Here is a 22,331-nt window from a genome sequence, read left to right as displayed (position 1 = left end):
ATATTCCCATGGGAATGTGCTGGAAGAGAAAGCTTATTGCTGTGTGACAGAAGAACGCCTTGACTGTTAGTGCTATTACCTGCAAATAAACCTTTCCAATATGTCATGGACTGGTGTATTTATATCGTCTTATGCTACTTGGTTAATGTTGGTAATGGAAGACCTGAGGAAGGGCTACATCCAATGATATGCACATGTCAAGCTTTGGCATGGATAGTCTGAAAGGATTGTCAGGTGTCTCTGACCCAGGATCTAACAATTTTGATTAATAAAATGTTTATTAGTGGGTCTGACCGTGTGTATGGAGATAGATATCCTATACACTTTAAAAACATTGGGTCTTAGTCTTCACTCCCTTAGAGTATGTCTATTTCAGTAGCCCTTTGGAGCCTCAGTCATGGTCCCCATTGTGCTAGGTGCTGTACAAACATAGAACACAAAAATGGTTCCCCAAAGAGGTTACATCAGTGAAACTCCAATGAGTTCAACAGAGTTGCTCCGGATTTACACTGGGGCAAGTAAAGGAGACTTACGCCCACTGAATAGAAATTTGAGCATGGAAGGACAAGTGGACTTGTTGTCTGATACGATCTCAAGACTATGGGTATATTTACATAGGTGTATCTTCTGCACTAGTGTAATCTATGTAAATTTTTAGCCCTAATTGGACTTTAATTCAATCAAGAAAACAGTGTGTATGATAACACCCATTGTTTCATGTTCTCTGTGTATATAAATCTCCCCACTGTATTTTCCACTGAATGCATCCGATGAAGTGAGCTGTAGCTCACGAAAGCTTATGCTCAAATAAATTTGTTAGTCTCTGTGGTGCCACAAGTCCTCCTTTTCTTTTTAAGAAACCAGCTGTTTCAAAGAGCAACAAATTTTGCAGTGCAATAAGAAATTAGCTCTATGTATATTTAAAATCTAAATATAGTCCAAAGCGTATAAGGGAATGGGGGAGAAATATGTGGGCTTTCAGTGAGGAGATGCAGTAGCAGGGGGTTGGAGAAGCTGACAGGAAGAAGAGGCGTGCAGTTCAGTGAGGGTTAGGAGAAAGAAAAAGGCTGGGGGAGGGGTTGTTCTCTGACTTCTTATAACATCAAAGGGTAGTGCTGCTACCCTCCAAGAATACTGCAAACAATCTAATATTACAGCTGATCAGTACAGCACTAAAATGACAAGTCAAAACCAAGGGTATTAATACTAGATAGACTTCCAACATGAAGATTTTTCAAAAATATTTATTACCTTCAGGTGAAATACTGCAAATCCCTACATCAGATACTTTCTGGAAACCCACCTTTTCCATAATCCCTCAAACAATAATTCATCCCCGTATGCCAAGCTCTTATCTAGCTAGTTTTAAAAGAAACAAACTTAACATAAGTAATCTCTTCCAATATTTTGTGTGTTCCTCCTACGTTTACACAACTGCAGCTCAGCTACAGCAGTGTAGCTGATGGAGGTATTCCATCTTTCTTAAAGGGGGTATCTAGGTCAATGGAAGAATTTTTCTGTTGACCTAGCTGCATCTATACAGGGAGTTAGGTCAACCTAACTGTGTTGCACAGGGTGCAAAAATTTTCACAGCCCTGAGCAACATAGCTAGGTCAATCTAATTTCTAAGGGCATGGCTACACGTGCAAGTTAGAGCACATTAAAGCAGCCCCGGGCACCCTACCTCACGACGAGTCCACACTAGCAAGGCACGTAGAGCGCACTGACTCCGCGGCTAGAGCGCTCCTGGTACTCCACCTCAGCAAGTGGAATAACATTTTGGGTGCCCCCGCTGGAGCACCACGGCGCCAGTGTGGACTTCCTGGCCTGTTAATGCGCTCTGATCGACCTCCAGAAGTGTCCCACAATGCCTGTTCTAGCCACTCTGGTCATCAGTTTGAACTCTACTGCCCTGCCCTCAGGTGACCAACCATCAGACCTGCCCTTTAAATTCTCTGGGAATTTTGAAAATCCCCTTCCTGTTTGCTCAGCTAGGCGTGGAGTGCTCTCAGCACATCTTTCCAGGTGACCGTGACTCCATGCGCCAGGCAATCCCCAGAATGGAGCAATGGCGAGGTGCTGGACCTCATCAGTGTTTGGGGGGAGGAAGCTGTCTAGTCCCAGCTGCACTCCAGCCGTAGGAATTACGATACCTTCGAGCAGATATCAAGGTGACATGATGGAAAGGGGCCATGACTGGGACACACTGCAGTGCCGGGTTAAAGTGAAGGAGCTGCGGAATGCCTATCGCAAAGCCCACAAGGCAAACAGCCGCTCCGGTGCTGCCCCTGAGACCTGTGGTTTCTACAAAGAGTTCGATGCGATACTTGGAGGCGACCCCACCTCCATTCCAAGTACCACCATGGACACTTCAGAGCCCAGTTCAACAAGGCAGGAGGAGGAGGAGGAAACCAGGAGCAAGGGTGCTGAGGTGGAGGAAGACACCCCGCCATCCCTAGATGTATGCAGCCAGGAGCTGCTGTCAAGCCAGGAGGAAGGTAGCCAGTCGCGGCAGCCAGTGCTTGGGGAAGGACAAACACCAGAGGAGGTTCCCGGTAAGCAGCTTTTATTTTGGGAAGGAAGTTATTCGGTGTGGGCTCTTGGGGCGAGGAGGGTTAGGGCTCCATGCATGCTTAGATGCGGAGTAGGGCGTTGATGTGCTCTCTCACATCGTAGTAATCGGCCTCAGTGATCTCTTCAAAGGTCTCATCCAGAAGTTGGGCAATGCGCTTGAGCAGGTTTCTTGGGAGAGCCACTGTGGTCCTTGCCCCAGTCAGGCTAACTGTGCCATGAGGGACGGGGGGACCATTGCTGCACACAGGCAAGCTGCATATGGGCCAGGGCAGAAGCCGCACTGTAGAAGACCCTCCCTTGCTTCCCAGGTCACCCTCAGCAGCGAGATATCTTCCAGGACGAACTCCTGTGGAAAATGTGGGGAGAGTGTTCAGTATAGGGGCCTGCTGCAGCTGTTGGCTCTCCCCAAGGCACAGAAACCTAGAGGACAGTACAGCTGTGAAACAATCAGTCCCCCTTGACCCTGTGCTTTCTCACCATTTTGGGGCTCCCGTGGGTTATGTGCGCTAGCTTTGGGACGGGCAAATTATGCTATTATGTAGACTGTGCTTGCCCTTAAGTACGGGAGAATCATTGCTCTGTCTGGTGTGAACGATGTTGCCTCTGTTAAGTGTTGCATTTTGCCTTTACAGATGCAACCTTGAGATCTCAGCCGTCCATGTTATCACCAGCTGAAAGACTTCAACGAATTAGGAAGAGGCCACGTAAAAGCAAAGAAGACATGCTGCATGAAGTCATGCAGCAGTCCCTTAATGAGAATCTAAAAGTGCAGGAATGGCGGGACAGTGAAAGGAGGATCCGCCAGCAGACTGAGGAGCGCCGGCACAAAAGCGCGGTGCTCCAGCAGCAAAGCACGGATCGGCTGATAAGCATAATGGAGCGCCAAGCGGACTCAATCCAGGTGCTCGTAGCCACGCAGGCAGAGCACTATTGTGCCTGCCTCACCCTAGACCCCTTGTCCAAAAACTCTTTCCCTTGTGCCCCCATGTCACCTCCAACCCACTTTCCCCAGCATCTGGGTTCTTATCGCCACCAGCTGCCTCCAACACCTGTAGCTTCACCACCCAGCCCTGAAAACTATGACCCTTACCCAGTGCACTCAATGCCCATCACCATGCAGTACTCGTTGCACAGCACTCCAGACAGGAAGGCTGAGTATGAGAACAGGGCATATGCAAATCTGTGATTGTACCGTTCCCCACCCCATCCCCTTGCCCTTTCTGTTTCCCAAGCAGTTGTGTTTCTTTTCAATAAATGAATTTTCTTTTCAATAAATGGATTTTTTGGCTTTGAAAACATTCTTATTGCATAAAGTAAAAGATACCTTAGCCCAGGAAAGCAACAGGCACTGCAAGTCAGCGTAGCAAACACCGATTCCTACAAACATTGGAGCCACTGCACTTCACGCCTCTGCAGGGCACCAGACATTACTGATGGCTCTCAGCCTCAAATTGCTCCCTCAAGGCAACCTAATCCTTGCAGCCCCGCGCTGGACGCCTCTAATAGCCCTGCTCTCTGGCTGTTCATATTCAGTCTCCAGGTGTTGAACCTCCGAGTTCCGTGCCTGAGGGAATCATTCACCCTCCCTTCACAAATGTTATGGAGGGTACAGCACACGGATATAACTGCGAGGATGTTGTCATCGGCCAGGTCCAGCTTCCCATACAGAGTGCAGCGGCCCTTTAAATGGCCAAAAGCACACTCCACGGTCATTCTGCACTGGCTCAGCCTGTTGTTGAACCACTCCTTGCTGCTGTCAAGGCTCCCTGTGTAGGGTTTCATGAGCCATGGCATTAAAGGGTAAGCGGGGTCTCCAAGGATCACAATGGGCATTTCGACTTCCCCTACGGTGATCTTCTGGTCTGGGGAAAAAGTTCCGGCTTGCAGCTTCCTGAACAGGCCAGTGTTCCAAAAGATGCTTGTATCATGCACCTTTCCGGGCCAGCCTGCATTAATGTCAATGAAACACCCATGGTTATCCACAAGCACTTGGAGAACCACAGAGAAATACCCCTTCCAATTAATGTATTCGGAGGCTAGGTGGGCTGGTGACAGAACTGGAATATGCGTCCCATCTATCGCCCCTCCGCACTTAGGGAAACCCATTTGTGCAAAGCCAGCCACAATGTCATGCACGTTACCCAGAGTCACGGTTCTTCTGAGCAGGATGCGATTAATAGCCCTGCAAACTTGCATCAACACGATTCCAACGGTTAATTTTCCCTCTCCAAACTGGTTAGCGACCGATCAGTAGCTGTCTGGAGTTGACAGCTTCCAGATTGCAATAGCCACCGGCTTCTCCACTGTCAGGGCAGCTTTCAATTTTGTGTCCTTGTGCCGCAGGGTGGGGGCGAGCTCCTCACACAGTCCCATGAAAGTGGCTTTTTTCATCTGAAAGTTCTGCAGCCGCTGCTCGTCATCCCAGACTTGCATGACGATGTGATCCCACCACTCAGTGCTTGTTTCCCGAGCCAAAAAGTGGCGTTCCACGGTGGTGAGCATGTCCATGAATGCCACAAGTAATCTCGTGTCGTATGTATTACTTGAGTCGATATCATCGTCTGAGTCCTCACTGTCAGTTTGGAGCTTAAGGAGTAACTCGACTGCCAAACGTGACGTGCTGGCAAGACTCGTCAGCATACTCCTCAGCAGTTTGGGCTCCATTCCCGCAGACGGAAAGGGAAGACAGAGCACGCAGTACAAAAAACGTTGAAAGATGGCGCCAAATGTGGATGGAAGCACAGGGATTGCTGGGATGTGAACCGATGCATCACGGGGCATTGGGACAGGACCCAGAATGCCCCACACCCCCCGCCCCCTTCCTACAAGCCACAGCGTCAGAATGGGAAGAGGTGCTCTGTGGGATAGCTGCCCATAATGCACTGCTCTCAATGCCGCTGCAAGTGCGGCAAATGTGGCCACGCCAGTGCGCTTGTAGCTGTCAGTGTGGACAGACTGCAGCGCTTTCCCTACTGCGCTCTCTGAAGGCTGGTTTAACTCAAAGCGCTCTACATCTGTAAGTGTAGCCATGCCCTAAGTGTAGACTTGGCTTCGCTTAAGCCCAGATCCTGCAGACACTTATGCATGTGAGTAACTGAACTCTAACTACTGAACTTGAGTTACTCAGGTACAAAAGTGTTTGCAGGATGGAGGCCTTAGAGTAGTCCAAGCCCAGCTATGATGCAATACATAAATGTTTACATAGATAACAATGACTTTCACTGCTGTTGGTCCAAGTTTTATAGGAAAGACCATATCTTACTAGAAGGGAGACCAACAATTTGTTTTAAAAACTGACAAACTAACCATTTTATATGATTTTTAAGGACAGTAGTAATTTCCTCAATTATTCAGTCAAAAGCAAATGACATTATTTGCAGGGGACTGGCAGTCAGAAGTCCTAAGATGCATCTAAGCACATATAAGAACCCCATCAATGTTTCTAAATAAATCACAAGCATTAATGAATTATCTTCATGACATCCATGTACTGTAGTAACATATTACCCCCGAGCTTTACCAGGGAGAGAACTGTGGTATAGAGAAATGACTTAGCCAAGGAATCTGTGGCAGATCCAGGAACCAAACTCAGATCTCCTGAATTCCAACCAAGTTCCTTTTTATTTTGGTTCTGCCACTGACTGAGGTGCTCTGTGACATCAATCAGTAGGTGCCTAGGTTTACCCATATGTAAAATGTGGCTAATAGTACATTACAGAAGATACTGAGAGACTTGACTGTGAAATTTAAGAATGAAATGATGCTATTGAAATGCAAAATGTGCAGCCTTTCTCAAAAGGAATTTTTTAACTGAATGAAACATCAAGATGTTGAATGACCACTCATACTAGATAAGTGCATTAACTGGATGTTTCTGGTATAATCATTAGTTAACATTTCCATAGCTATGTTGCTAATTAAGTGATTAAGTTTTAAAGTGAAAAGCCTTTACAATGAGAAGTTCACACCTCTTGTAATCCTTTTGTTTCAATATCTTGATTCACAGAGCTAACTGAGCGCCCCTGGTTATCTTTGCAACCAGAGATCGAGTAACTCTTTTTAGATGAAAGTTTAGATTCTGTAGAAAATGGCAAAATCTAATGGAAATCCATGGGGAGGTCCTAAATCCTTAAGAATTGTGGATTTTTCATGTCTGTAATTCTACTCATACAAATTGCACCCGCTTTTCTTTGGTCCTAACAACCTTTTAAAAGTACATTCTAGTGCCTGTGAAAGGGCTGGAATGACAACAGCACAGTTATAGCATGGGTTATAGCTGCTCTCATCATCTTCTAGGCCATGTCTATGCTATGGAAGCACAGCAAGGGCGCAGCTGCTGTAGCACGTTAGTGTAGACACTTCCTACTTTGATAGAAGGAGTTTCTACATCAATTGTAGTTAATCCACCTCTTCGAGAAGTGGAGAGAACTCTTGGGTCAATCTAGCCATGTCTACACTGGGGGTAGGTCAACCTGACTATGATTCTCAGAACATAGGATGATATCACTTTTAAGTGTAGCCACACCCCAGTGAATATTCTGCTTCGATTGATGTGGCTACCATCACTCAGAGATGGTGTTTGGTCAGCAATGGAAAAACCCCTTCCATTGACATAGGCTGCGTCTACACTATGGGGTTATGTAGTGACATAGCTAGGTCAGTCTAAGGGCTTGTCTACACTGGCACTTTACAGCGCAGCAACTTTCTTGCTCGGGGTGTGAAAAAACAAGCCTGAGCGCTGCAAGTTTAAGCGCTGTAACGTGCCAGTATAGACAATGCACCAGAGCTGGGTAGCTACGCCCCTCATGGAGGTGGTTTTTTTAGAGAGCCCTATTTTGCACCAGTACAGTGCACCTACATTAGGGGTTTCAACTGGTGTTGCACAGTCAAAACTCTCACAAATTTTCCTAATATAAACAGGCTTCACTTAAATACAAGTTCTTCACTTGTAGACAAGACCTTTCATGTGTGAGGCCTTCTCAACAGGATTGAGTGGCCAGATCTGTCAAGCTATCATTTTTCACTTAAACTAAAATTTCTTAAACCCTGCCTCTGCCCCCCAAAAAAACACTATCAGAGAATGTTTGATAAGACACTGTTAACTGTCAGATCAGTGCTTCTGTAGATCTTATTTTTATTAACAAGTTTGACCAGCCCTGCAGATTTCCTTCCCCACAAATAAACCCTGAATTATCTCTGCTAAAGATCTGCTAAGTGTAAACTTGCATGGCCCTTTCCAAACTGGTTACAGTTCATTTTGCTATCAAGAATGACAATTCACTAGAAGAGGAGTATAGTTCTGAAACCCAGTAGCCCTGATCTTCTCTCACTTTGTTAGTTTTGCACTGCTGTAACTCCATAGACTTCTCTGACTTCCTCACTCCTGATTTACAGTAGTATAAGTGAGAAGAGACTCAAGCCTAATGTGTGAGAAAAGAAGGAGCCGCAACTTCAACAAAGATCACCTATCATGTATTCTGGTATATGCTAATACTTAAGTTCCTTTTCTCTCTGGACAGAACAATTAAGTTAGATTTTTCCCACTTTACTAATACAGTTATATTAGTAATACTGTTTTTTCAAAATATTAAGCTGTAAGTAACTCAAATTCCAAAGCATGATTTGTTTTTCACAAAGCAGCAGCAAATTAACTAATAGTGAATTCTTCCTTAAAGTCAGTATTGCGGAGAGGAAAAATTAACCTAAGAAATTAACCTAAAGCTCTTCATACTTCTTACTACCTCTGAATAGGTTGCATTTTAGTCACTGAAAAGGAATGTCATCACCAAATCTGTTAACTGCATTTCAATAGATCAGTAGCTATGTACATTATATTTTCTGTTTGAGGGAATGCTATTCCTTTATTAAACGCACCAAACCCATACATATTGTAGTAAAACACATTACTGTTTTATTCCCTGATACAAGATTATTGCCATGAAAGGTATTCTGATGTCATAGTTCATCTAACTACTAGTGGTTTGAGCATTGGCCTGCTAAACCCAGGGTTGTGAGTTCAATCCTTGAGGGGGCCATTTAGGGATCTGGGGCAAAAATTGGGGATTGGTCCTGCTTTGAGCAGGGGGTTGGACTAGATGACCTCCTGAGGTCCCTTCCAACCCTGATATTCTATGATTCTATGATTAGTACTGTTATAGTAGTACCCAAAAGCCCCAACTAGGAATTGAACAAACACAGAAATAAGACAATTCCTGTCCCCATGGGTTTATATAAAACATTTATGTAATTTTACAGGTTTCTGCATAATTTGAAGAACTGGGCTGAATTTCCAACCAATTCAGAGATTGACAAAATTTTGGAGTCAGATAATTCATGGATTTGAAAAGTCATTGTAGGTTTATAATTTGAATCAGAGTCATCATTAAAGGCACATAGTTGGATATACTTGAAATTCAGACATATGCAATCTAGATAAGAGATGAACACACAATTTTTCTTTTAAATTTAATCAAGATTTAACTTAAACAAAAATATCCCTTGCCACCTCTATTAGTTTGACAGTGTATATCCCATTCCACAAAATACTATCAGCTCATGCAGAGACATATTTTCAAAATACTGAAGAACTGGTAGATAATACGGCTAACATGTAGAGTAGGATTTCAGTTCCATGTATATTTTGTACATAGGCTTTAAAAAGCTGGGCGTCATATGAATCCCATTTGGAATCCTGTGCAAGTGGCATTATTTATAAATATAAAACCAGCCAGGAATGGTTACCACAGTGGGTTCGTGGGGGTGGGGATGGTCATTTTAAGCTTTTTGAGAGAGGGACTTCTGGCTTGTTCCCTATTTCTAGGGTGCCTAGCACAATGGGGTCCTGGTTTGTGATAAGGCTGCAATACAAATAATAAATAAGTCATTTTTTCCCCGTTACCTTGTAACTTCTGGCTGTATTCCGTCCTGTCAGATTGGCTCCTCCTCAAAGTGCCAGAGTTACCCTGGTCCCCAGAAACACTGTTCTCAACAACGGTGTCCGTCTTCCTTCTCTCCAGCATGTACAGCCTGTGCTTCAAGAAGGTCAAATTCTTCCTCTTGGCTCCCATGCCTTCTTTCCCAGGGGCTTCTTTGGTTTCCATTTTCAGCAGTGACAACCCTCTTCCTTGGGAGACTGTCGATTCTTAGGGAGCTGAGTTGAGTGCTTGTTTCCCAGGCGAGTGCAAAAGCTGCCTATCAGCTCAGCTCACCTGTCTTTGACTCCACAAGTTCACTCGTTCCCTGGCTCAGGTTGCCTGCCACCTCGCCTACAGCCTCGCAGGGCTCCACCCCTATGAAGTCATCCTCTGCTGCCCTTGGAGCCTGACTGGGCAACCTGCCACCTGCTACCTGAGAGGCCAGCAGCCCGGGGTCGGGCAAAGGGAAGGGCTGCGCTAGCAAGCCGCGCTCGGGGTGACCCCGATGTTTGGGGGCAGCGGGCCCCTTCTGAACACAGAGGTCTGCCCCAGGGACAAAGGAGGCTTTAAAAATCGCTGTTTGGGTAGTGACAGGAAAGAGTCTCTGAAACCCTCTCCGCCGCCTCCTGGGGCTGTGCCTGTCTCCGCTGAGCGATTTGCGCCGGTGAGGTGGGGAAGCCTGTGCACACTCTTACGCTGGGCAGGCAGCGATCCCACACAGCAGGCTCGCGCTCTGCTCCCCAGCCATTCGGAGCCGAGCAAACCAAAGCTGGGGTGAATCCGTTTACAATGGCTGCCCTGGAGGCTTTCCCCGTCTCTGTGTTCATGCGACAGTAACTTAGTGCACCAGGAACTCACTCCATGGCTTTTCCTTTCTCCATTGTCAGTGCGAACAGACAACTCAGCACAGGAGACCTCATTCCTCTCCCACCCAACCCCTTCTCCCTCCCAGGGACTAGAGGGGAGACACTCTCTCGTGCGGTGGTTTCCAACCTGTGGTCCGCAGAATATGTCTAAGGTTTTCAATGGGGTCGACACCTCCATCTGAAATATTTTAGGAGTCCGCAAATGTAAAAAGGCTGAAAACCACTGGTCTAGCACTAGAAAGGAAACCGTGGGTGTGGGTGTGTGAAATGGGTAATGAAAAAGTTGTCTGAGGTGGGACACTGAATCCACCTGAGGGCTTGCCTAGATTAGGGAAACTGGCGTGTTTCAGACTGGTACCCTGTGACTATGTGTGGGGGATTGTACTGGTAGGACTATTACACCACTGCAGATATCCCTGACCTACATAAGCCCTAAGGCAGCCAAGACAAAAGTAACACAGAACATGACGAAGGACCAAGAAAAATATAAGTGCCACGAAGGGAGAGAAGAAGGGATAGTGGAACTAGGGGAAAGATATACACAAAGGACTGTATTCCTAATTATTTCCTCCTGGTGTCCGACTTTGAGATCTCTGGATGAAAAGCATTATATAAACTTGCTTCAATACATATGGGTGGACTCCCACCTGCACTGACTTCAGTGGCTATTGTGTCAGGCTCTGTAAGCGATTATAGTGTTATTTTCCATTGTGCCTGGCATTTTGAACCCTGACCTGTTACCTGTCTGAGAGGGTCTAATCAACAGAGTTAAAAACACCAGCAGCTGGTAAATCATCTGCATTAGGACCTTGCCTACACTAGGGACCCAACTCCACCATTGGTGGCAAGCAATGGATGTAGCTGCACTGATACTCTGGCCTAAGGCCTCATCCTCACAAAGAGATGGAGTTGTAGCACCCATCTTATACTGTCTGCATAGGTTCTTATAGTGCATTTAACACTGTAGTATCTGAGCACCTTCCTGTAGTCCATAAGTAATGTGACTACTACCATACTATAAACTATAGCATGCTTATAGTTTGATCACTGCAGCTGACATTGTGAAGGACTGCAGGGAGACAGCAAAAAGAAAAGATGCAGTGCCGCAGTTCTTGTGCCTCATTTCAACATTTATTTTTCCTCAAATGCCTCAGGCTGTGAAGCAGCAGGAGTCCATTGTCCTGTGATAATTGTTCTTATTTCATTGACATTACCTCTTAATTAAAGCTCCTAGTTTCTTCCAAGTGATGAAACTAAAGGATTACAAAACTATTAAATGAATTAGCATGCTAAATGCAGCAGTTTGTTAGTGCTGCGTGAAATGCCCACCCCTAACACCTAATAGAAGAATAAAGCAGTTAAAGGTTTACTGTGAAGACTTTGTGTATACCAAGAGCATACGTATAAGAGATCTCTCTTACATTTTAAATTGCCCTAAATACCTCTCATCAATATGTTAAATAATACAAGTTTCTTAAAGGTGACAACTGCTCTGGATGCACTGGTAAGAAAAGTGTGAAGGCAAGCAGATATGTGGTGGTGCTAGTACTGTGATAAATTGCAGAGCCTTAAAGATCTCAACAGTGAACAATAGATTAAGGTGGGGGAGCTCACTGGCCAATTCTTTTCATTTGATGCTTTATGAACTCTCCCTGATCATGGTTGTCAGGGTCCATGACTTCCACCATTTTCATGTGGTTTTATTATATTTATAAGTAACGAATTTTGGGGGAAGAGACTACTTTCCATGTAGGCAGGTAGACGTGGTAGTAAACTATGGAACAAACATTATTCAATCCTGGGCTTCATTGGAGACTCTGCCCAACTTACCAAGGGTTATGACCAAGTTTCACATTTAATAAAGTTTAGTCAGCTGTTTACTGTTACAGCTACCTATCCAGAAGCAAATATATTCTCCCCCTTCCCAAAAATCATTCTCCAGAATAAAAGTGTCTTCCCTTTGCAAGGATGCTGTTTCAGGGACCTTGGTTGCATTATGCTGTTTGCTGCGTTATTTGTCCTTGAAATGGTTTAAGGATCTACACAACACCATTACTTTTGATGGAACCCTTCTGAAGTATCCACATACAAGACAGCTTTCTGGGACTCCTGAAGTACCTGCTGCATTCTTTCCAGCACTGTTATTGAAAATAGGAACTTTTAGGTAATTTCTCAACTCAAAGGCATTGCACTGTGGGTTGAAATTAGGGATTGTGACTTCCTGTCCACACTAAGAAAAGGAGTACTTGTGGCACCTTAGAGACTAACCAATTTATTTGAGCATAAGCTTTCGTGAGCTACAGCTCACTTCATCGGATGCATACTGTGGAAACTGCAGAAGACATTATATACACAGAGACCATGAAACAATACCTCCTCCCACCCCACTCTCCTGCTGGTAATAGCTTATCTAAAGTGATCACTCTCCTTACAATGTGTATGATAATCAAGTTGGGCCATTTCCAGCACAAATCCAGGTTTTCTCACCCTCCGCCCCCCCCCCCCTCAAACTCACTCTCCTGCTGGTAATAGCCCATCCAAAGTGACCACTCTCTTTACAGTGTGTATGATAATCAAGGTGGGCCATTTCCAGCACAAATCCAGGTTTTCTCACCCCCCCACCCCCCAAAAACACACACACACACAAACTCACTCTCCTGCTGGTAATAGCTCATCCAAAGTGACCACTCTCCCTACAATGTGCATGATAATCAAGGTGGGCCATTTCCAGCACAAATCCAGGTTTTCTCACCCCCCCCCCAAAAACACGCACACACAAACTCACTCTCCTGCTGGTAATAGCTCATCCAAAGTGACCACTCTCCCTACAATGTGCATGATAATCAAGGTGGCAGACAAACCATTGTAGATTGTCCTGGTTCAGCCAGCCATGAGCCAAAGGACTTCATCACAGGGGCTTCCACAACTGGTACAACCAATGTTTGGTAAAAACAAAAGTCCTGTGTGATAGCCCAGATTGGAGGATGGAGGTTTGGGGTATGTAACAACAAGACACCAGGTTTTAACTAGACACCCTTGTAAACTATTTATTCTCCTTCATTCTACAATACTTTATCTGGCTTGCAATAAAACTTACACAAAACATTACCAGAACTCTCTGTGAACTGCTTCAACTTAGCTGCTAAACACAATGCATGATAGAACTAAAGAAATAACTCAAACTCTAGAAATTATTCCTGTTCCATTCCAACCCTAAGACCAATTAATGAATGGATTATATTAAAGTTTAAACAAATTACATGTGTTTTTTTAAATTAAGGTGAAATCTGCCTAATCCCCCCACACCTTGTCTTCATGTAATTCTTAGAAAATTGGAATCTAGTTGATGTTTGCATTCATATGAGTTATTTATAAATTATGCTATTTAAGAAACAGAACAGGTGCTGATCTCAACATGGAAAATATTGGCATTGTGTTCCCAAGCAACGGTATTAGGTTATTGTTGTGTGGTCAATGATAATCTTTATCTGGATCCAGAGACATAAATGAACCAGAAGCACCATCAAGACTCTGATAGCCAGTAAGTAAGCAAACGGTTATTTGTTTTTGTGACTCCTCACAGCTGTTACATAATATTTCTTTATAAACTACTGAAAATAATGTATTTGGACTTCTGTGAATTTATATAAAATAATGGGCTTGGTTAACTACCATTTTTAATTTCAACGAATTTATACCTGTTTAAAGCTGTAGTAATGCAGTGGTGAACCATTTTCAATTTTATTATTGAAACTGGACCATCTAAACCATGGACTATTTTAATCTAATCAGGGCTAAGGGACAAACTTTGTTACATTACACCAGGATAACTCCACTACTGTTACTGCAGTTACAATGGCTTAATTTGTCCGGGATCACCATGGTGAAATACCCCTTTCTGTTGAACTCAAATGCCTAGGTTGGAAAGGCAAATAATAGGCATGTGGGTTCCATCAGTAGTCCCAATACTATTTGGTAGCCCCAACCATGCAAATCCATCAGTAACCCGCTTGGCATTGCTAAGATGTATGACCGAGGGCAGCAGCACCTCTTGATAGATTGGGGCACCGAATGGCTAGGGACTGAAGGGCTTGGCAGCAGTTCTGCAGAAAAGGACCTAGGGGTTACAGTGGACGAGAAGTTGGATATGAGTCAACAGTGTGCCGTAGTTGCCCAGAAGGCTAACGGCATTTTGGGCTGTATAAGTAGGGGCATTGCCAGCAGATCGAGGGATGTGATCATTCCCCTCTATTGAACACTGGTGAGGCCTCATCTGGAGTACTGTGTCCAGTTTTGGGCCCCGCACTGCAAGAACGTTGTGGAAAAATTGGAAAGAGTCCAGCGGAGGGCAACAAAAATGATTAGGGGACTGGAGCACATGACTTATGAGGAGAGGCTGAGGGAACTGGAATTGTTTAGTCTGCAGAAGAGAAGAATGAGGAGGGATTTGATAGCTGCTTTCAAGTACCTGAAGCAGAGTTCCAAAGAGGATGGATCTAGACTGTTCTTAGTGGTACCAGATGACAGAACAAGGAGTAATGGTCTCAAGTTGCAGTGGGGGAGGTTTAGGTTGGATATTAGGAAAAACTTTTTCACTAGGAGGGTGGTGAAGCACTGCAATGGATTACCTAGGGAGGTGGTGGAATCTCCTTCCTTAGAGGTTTCCAAGGTCAGGCTTGACCAAGCCCTGGCTGGGACGATTTAGTTTGGGATTGGTCCTGCTTTGAGCAGGTGGTTGGACTAGACAACCTCCTGAGGTCCCTTCCAACCCTGATATTCTATGATTCTATGATGTGCACACCAAACTGGTAAGATAGGGACTGGTAACAATTGGGGGTGGTAACCTTCCATATAGCAACAGCCAAATGCTCCTCCACACTGAGAAGAACTCCCATTTTGGTATTCTGACATTGCAGCTTCAGGGTGAGCTCTGCACAGATACTTAAACTGTAAATTCTTTGGAGCAGGGGCTGCCTTCTTGTTCTGTGTTTGCACAATGCCTCGCACAACGGAGTCCTAGTCTGCTCCTGGGACTCTTAGGCACTATGATACAAGTCACCCTGCTCCAGCGCTGAAGGGGTTAAAACAGTCCTGGGAAAGGGCTGCTTGGGGAGCCAATAGGAAAAGACTGGGAGGCAGCCAATCAGGGCCAGGCTGGGCCCTATAAAAGAGCTGCAAGGCCAGAGGTGCTGAGGAGTTTCACTCTAGCCCTAGAGTGGGAAGGGGTAGCTGCTTGAGAGGAAGGTACCTGAAGTAGAGCAGTGCTGGGGAGCTCCAGCCTGGTAAACCCCCAGGCTGCAGGCCTTGTTAAAGGCCCAAAAAGGTACTGGGGCTGCAGAGGGGCAGCCTGGGAATAGGCAAAGGCAGACGGTCCTAACCCCTTGCCAATGATGAGCGGCCATGACAGACTGCAGTCTGCCCAAGTGAGTGGGGGCTAGATGACAACTAGCAGTAGCCACTGAGGCAAGGTGGGTTTATAGGGTTGGGGGTTCTCCTGGGAGGGGAAACCCAGAGTATGGGGGTACTGCTGGGGGCAGAACCCTGAGGTAAAGGGTTACTGGGGTCTGGCAAGGATATGGGGCCTGAGGCAGGTGAGACACCTGCTGGCAGAGGGTGCTCTGAAGGCTGGAAAGAGCTAATTCCCAAGATGACCAGCAGGAGGTGCCTTGCTGGTGAGTCGTGGCTTTGCTACACTTCCACATCCTGAAGTTCTTGCTGCCTCTGTTGGCTGTCTCAATTCTGCAGCACTATATCTTGTCCCACCAGTTAGTGTTAGCTTGGCAAGCCCAGAAGCGGCACTCCACCAAGTGAAACCACTCTAGGAAAATGTCATGCAGAAGTAACAGTTTGATTTCCTCCTTTTCCTCTTTCAGGAACCAAACAGCATCACAGCAGTTCTGGTGGGGGTGGGTCTCAATTCATCCAAAGCCATCTGGCTGTGTAACTGCCAATACATCTGGAGCACCCTGTTTTTATCAATGATTGTCAGTCATGCCACTCTGTATTTCCTCCAGGCTATTTGACAGCAGTTTGAAAATGGTACTACCTCACTAAAACCATATAAATTATGGAATAACAAAATTGCATGATTCCTTCCTGATAATTTGACCCTAACCCCAAGAATTCCAGTAGGATATGGCAAGTGTCCTACGATGTTCTGTGAGAAAAATCATGGTGGAACATTTGTAACCTGCCCCGTTACACATTGCACCATTGGATAGCTGCCAGATTGCTGTGAAGTAATTTAATAAAAGCATAGAGTTACGTGACCACACAATGATTCATCAGGGAAGTAGCCAGCATATGCAAAATGGTATGGATTCACTTTTGGTGAATTTATAATGGGAAAACATACACAGAAAAACTTTCCTGTTAGACAAGGCCTAAGACCAGAATTTGTTTGATTAGTTTTTAATTATCGAAATGTATATAGCATTTAAGGGCCATTTTGATCCCTTCAATGTCAATGGAATTTTTGCCACTAATTTCAGTGAAGCCAGGATTTCAACATACAGTTCTGTAAGGGTGAAATTCACCCCTGTGCCCAGGTTAGCACAAAGCATATGCACTAAAAATAGAGTTTAATTTTACACCTACACTTCGAGCTGGAGGTGTGATTCCCAGCTTCAGAAGACCTACCCTTGCTATCTCTGGTTGAGCTAGTCGCAGGGGTTCTCAAACTGGGGGTTGGGACCCCTCAGGGGGTTGCAAGTATTATGGGGGGGTCATGAGCTGTCAGCCTCCACCCCAAACCCTGCTTTGTATCCAGCATTCATAATGGTGTTTGAGACCCCCCCCCCCCTTATAAATTAAAAACACTCAGAGGCTTGTCATGTGAAAGAGGTCACTAGTACAAAAGTTTCAGAACTACTGAGCTACTGCACTAAAAAACAGTGTAACTGCCATGGTATGAGCTGCAGGACAGGCTCTGCCCTGAGTAGGCCTAGGATCTCCAAAGGGGACGACCTTGGGGTGGCTAGCCTGTCCTGCAGCTTCCGCCACAGCAGCTATGCACTATTTTTTAATACACTAGCTCAATGAGATTTAGCATGGGTATGTCTCCTCAAGCTGGGAATCATACCTCCAGCTCAAAGTGTCGATGTATCCCTAGAGGGGCATGGGTTTGCGTTAGCCCTCTGCACAGGGCTCACTTGCACTCAGCATAATCTTAGATGGGATTGTAGTCACAACTGTCTCCGAAGGTGCTTCATTTGCTTTTTTCTCCATGGGCCTACTTGTCTGAAACAGAGAAACAGTATGCTGTGTGAAGAGCCACTCCCTGCACTTGCTGTTTGAAATTTCTTTGCCCTCAGTTCACACAGGTGTAAATGACTACACAAGGCAGAAGGTGGAGAATCAGAACCTACAATGATGACGTCCCCAAGAACTACTTTCTTGTCTGCCAGCTACGTAAGTAGAGAAAATAAAGAGTTCAGATGTCTCTCTTAGCCCCTGGTCTCTGTAAAAGTAGATATTGCTACACATGTCATCTTTTTTTCTATCAGCTATCACTCTGATGGCATGCAAAATGTTAGGTGTACTAAAACACCCGTGGGAGAGTAAAGTTGAGATGTAAATAGTGATAATATCTACCACATGACTGCATCTCAGAGGACTTTGAGCGCTGGAACCTATTCATTAAAAGTTGTTAGTATATATACAGTATATGACCTCAGCTAAACCATAAGATAAGAATATGATAGATCTGGGATTAAAGTGGCAAAAATGGATGGAAGTAGGAGTCTGCTTCTTGATTTTTTTTTCAAAGCTGAGTTACCTTGACACATACACTGAAAGAGCTCCCAAATGAACTGAGAAAGCTACTGAGAAAGTAATAAGAACCCAAACCCATGAAGTGTTTGGCATATGAGTGTCCCCTTGCCTCCCACTGTTGATCTTGCCAGAGGGGAGCTTTCAGTAGAGAAAATAAGTCTTTAAAAGTAAGTGACCAGTGGTGGATTGCTTGCTTTTTAGCTGCTTCTATTGCAGATGTTTATGTGAGATTAATGAAGCTATTTTCCCTTGAAGGAGCCAGGGGGACTGTGGGATTTTTCAGAGCTGTGAGCTCAAGTTAGCAGGTGTGCAACCAGGGAAGCAGCACTGCCTATCTTTCATCCTTGAATAAAGACTGCCTGAGTATACACATACAGAAATGTTATGTATTGTAGAGGCGGACAAGATATTCAAAAGGAAACACCGGGAGAAGGGCAGGGTGGATGGTTACAGGAGGGCCATCAGGAAGCACTACAGACCTGCATCAGTGAGAGTGGACACAGACTGGAGGGGATGATGCAGCAGAATCTGTTGCAGCAATCTCCCTGAATGGTAATGACAGGATTGTCAAAGCCAAAAGGGCAAAACTCTAAACCACTTTCGATTCTTGCCAAGGCTCACCTCAGTATTCTCCACATTTGTCCTGGTCTGTGACCCAGCCCATTTAGGGCCTTGTCTGCCTGAAGAAAGAAAAATACAGGGTACGTGGGCTTTCTGGTATTGGTGTGGCAAAAGGACCTGTCATGGAGCCACCGGGTGATGCTCTGGAACTACTCCATATGAAGCCAGTCAGGACTCTGGGGGAGCATGCCTCCTCTCTCTGAGCATACTGTCTCCAGGGCAAGAAGCTTACACAGCTTCGACCTTCCTGCGTCTGACCTCGGAGCATTTAGCATCCCTTTCTCACACTGTGCACTTCCCACAGCGAGTCCGCACAGGCGGGACTCCTGGGAAAGCCAGAGGACCCTGTACTCCAACTCCGCAGTCAGACGTGACTCTCAGCCAGCTAGTAAAATAGAAGGTTTATTAGACGACAGGAACATGGTCTAAAACAGAGTTTGTAGGTACCGAGACCAGGACCCCTCAGTCAGGTGCATCTTCGGGGTAGGGATCGCAAACCCCAGCCAGCTCTAAACTGAGACTCCCTCCAGCCACTCCTCTGGCCTTTATCTCTTTCCTGGGCCAGGAGTCCACCTGATCTTTGTTCTCCAACACCCTCAGTTGGCACCTTTGCAGGGGAGGGGCCCAGGTCAACAGGAGACAGGGTGTCGGCCATTCTCTGTGCAAAGGGCATCACACTGGCCCTCTAGGACTCTGCAACAATCACACACCCTTATCCCACCACCTACATACTTAAGAAAGGTATAGGGGAGACTGAGGCACCCACACAGTATTCGGAGAAAGCATTAAGAATATTTCCACTTCATCACAGGACCTGTGTTTCTAATTCCTTGTGGTAAAGTTCGTAGACCATTTCCTACTGCTGCACTGACCTGCCATGCAGTGCAAGTCTCAAACCCAGAGGTTACCAAGTGAGAGCAGTTGATACCACACAAACAGGGGCTACACCCCTGACTCAGTGAGACCAGCAGACTGCTGCTTGGTCACTTCTTAGCATAAAGCTTCCACACCCCATGTTGCTAGGCCTCCTGCCAGCCAGAGTCTTCCTGCCTCCTCCTTTGATTCCCGCTCCTTGTTCCTGTTGCCTTGTCTTGCCCCTGCTCCCTTGCCCTAACTCTAGTTATTGACTCTGGATTGACCCTTGGTGTGACACTGGTTTGATCCTTGGTGTGGCTTCTAACTCTGGCTGTGACCGCCTGACGCTACTCTAGGTTCTGACCATTAGGTCAGACTGCCCACATACGGGCCCAGATGTTATCTCAGCCACTGACCAGGGACTGGGAGTGAAGAATGATGAAGCCTATCCCTACCTTAAAAGCTAGTGATAATTATGGACTGGGACACTGCCCAATCTGCATTGGGACAAGCTGGAAAGTATGGAATCCAGGGTTTCAGTGCTGTAATTTATAAAGGCAGAATGACTTGTCCAGTCTCTGCTTTCACCATTCTTAATAGCTTCCTTCTATTATTATCTTAATTAAAAAATTAATTCTCAAATTAAAAATAAAATGCTAATCCCTCGTTCCTGTTGGGAGAAATCATGACCCAAATTTGCATTTTGCTCACTTTGATCTCTATACTTTTTTTCTCTTTAGTGCGGAGGAAAGGTAAATTTACTACGCAAGGGCTAATCTGGCTTTTTCTTTGTTCGCGGGTCATAGAAGCAGTAGCAGCACTATTCTCCCAAGAAAATATTCTGACTTGATTGATCAAGTGGCTGGGACTGTGACATCAAAGCTAACCAGGGGAAACATGAAAATGAGCCAGGGAAAGATACAGGGAGACAAATCCCGAATTAAAAAATAAATAAAATAAAGGTGTAAAATTTCACCAAAGGCATAGAAAGTTTGTATTAAAATGATGTGAGGTTTTCATGTCTGAAAACTTCACAAATCAAGAGAAGAAAATGGGACCTCAAGGCACTGCTGCAATATAAATAAATGAAATCATATCTATTATCTATTTAAATTAAACAAGTTTCCAAATATTGCAGGTATTGAACTATTAGAATTAGAGCCCCTAAAAGAACATAATAAAATAAACTCAACTCTACTTACTGTAGACTTTGCCCCCTTTAATTAATGACAGAATTTCTTATTGCTACAAGGTAGTATCACAAATCAATAGGTGAAATTTAAACCCTAGTTTGAATGGGACAAAGTGATGCTCAGGTCTTGTGCCAGCCCCTTTCTACACAGGGGTGAGTTTCACTCAGAAAGTGCAAGAATGGCTGAATCTGGTCTGTAATAGTTAATGGTCTTGTCAGCCTTGTAGATGGAAGTAGCATTACACTGAATCTTGATGACAGTGTGATTGCAAGTTGAGAGCAAAAGCATTGGACGAGCACGTAACATATTAATGAAATGCTTTTATTAGCTGAAAAGATAAAAACAATGATTTTCTCCAGAAGGAAGGTAAAATGGGACACTGAGTGGTGTTTGGGATTTTTTAGTGATAAAATGTTTCTTCAGTATTTAAATTGATTGACATGATAGCTGATAAAAAACGTTCATGGGAAAAATGTATTGACAGCATTGTTGTAAAATACAAAAGAAAAAACATGACTGCAGTATATAAACTCAAAGCAAGGATGTCCTTCAGAGTTAGGTGATTATAAAGCTGGAGAAGTTTTGCTTTGCTCCGGTGACTTTCTGGTAGAGTGAAATTCACCCGTCTGTGCTTAGGACAAGCATAAAGCCTTCTGAACCACGTAAGTCCCTGTAAGTCTTGTGGGCTGGATTCTGCGCCCTTTGAGATAAATGGCAACACTTTCAGTAATTTCAGTAGGAGTCAGCTTGAGCTCTGTAAATAGGGCTTAAGTGCTGAATAGGCCTTGTGCTGGACCCCTGTACAGAGTGATTTTAACCTGCAGTAATCAGAGCAATGCAGGGGTGCTGGACCAATTTTTATAGTGGAGGTACTGGCAGCCATTGAACTAAACTGTAAATCCTGTATATAATGGAAACCACTTCAAGTTGGGGAGTGCTGCAGCACCCTCCGCACCCGTAGTTCCCGCACCTATGAAGCAAAGCCTTTAAGATTTTGGATATGTCTGCACTTCAAGCTGGAGATAAAAATTCCAGCTTGAGGAGAGACATACCTATGATAGCTCTAATCAAGTGCCCTAAAACTAGTGTTGGTGCAGCAGTAGGAGGGGCTAGCTACCCCAAGTACTGTACATACCTGTCCATGACACTAGGTACATACTTGGGACCGCTAACCTCGCCCACTGCTGCAGCTACACTCTATTTTTAAAAAGAACAGCAGGATTTAGAGACTAACAAATTTATTTGAGCATAAGCTTTTGTGGGCTACAGCTCACTTCATCGGATGCATACAGTGGAAAATACAGTAGGATGATTTATATACACAGAGAACATGAAACAATCGGTGTTACCATACACACTGTAAGGAGAGTGATCGGTTAAGGTGAGCTGTTACCAGCGGGAGAGAAAAAAAAACCTTTTGTAGTGATGATCAAGATGGGCCATTTCCAGCAGTTGACAAGAACGTGTGAGGAACAGTAGGGGGGAAAAATAAACATGGGGAAATAGTTTTACTTTGTGTAATGACACATCTACTC

At 44.9% G+C, this 22,331-nt stretch overlaps 1 protein-coding gene across 1 annotated transcript in view; it reads right to left on the bottom strand.

The window, feature by feature from the left end:
* ARHGEF38 (Rho guanine nucleotide exchange factor 38) overlaps positions 1 to 9,875 on the bottom strand; it is a 55,210-nt gene extending 45,335 nt beyond the window's left edge. The window contains exon 1 of the mRNA XM_007054390.4: positions 9,473 to 9,875. Within this exon, the coding sequence (XP_007054452.1) occupies positions 9,473 to 9,674 (202 nt within the window). The 5' untranslated portion in view covers positions 9,675 to 9,875. The remainder of the gene's footprint in view (positions 1 to 9,472) is intronic.
* Positions 9,876 to 22,331: the final 12,456 nt, after the last annotated feature.

This window comes from Chelonia mydas, chromosome 4 (genome assembly GCF_015237465.2).
Source record: "Chelonia mydas isolate rCheMyd1 chromosome 4, rCheMyd1.pri.v2, whole genome shotgun sequence".
Classification (NCBI taxonomy): Eukaryota; Metazoa; Chordata; order Testudines; family Cheloniidae; genus Chelonia; species Chelonia mydas.
This window is presented reverse-complemented; position numbering and strand designations above follow the sequence as displayed.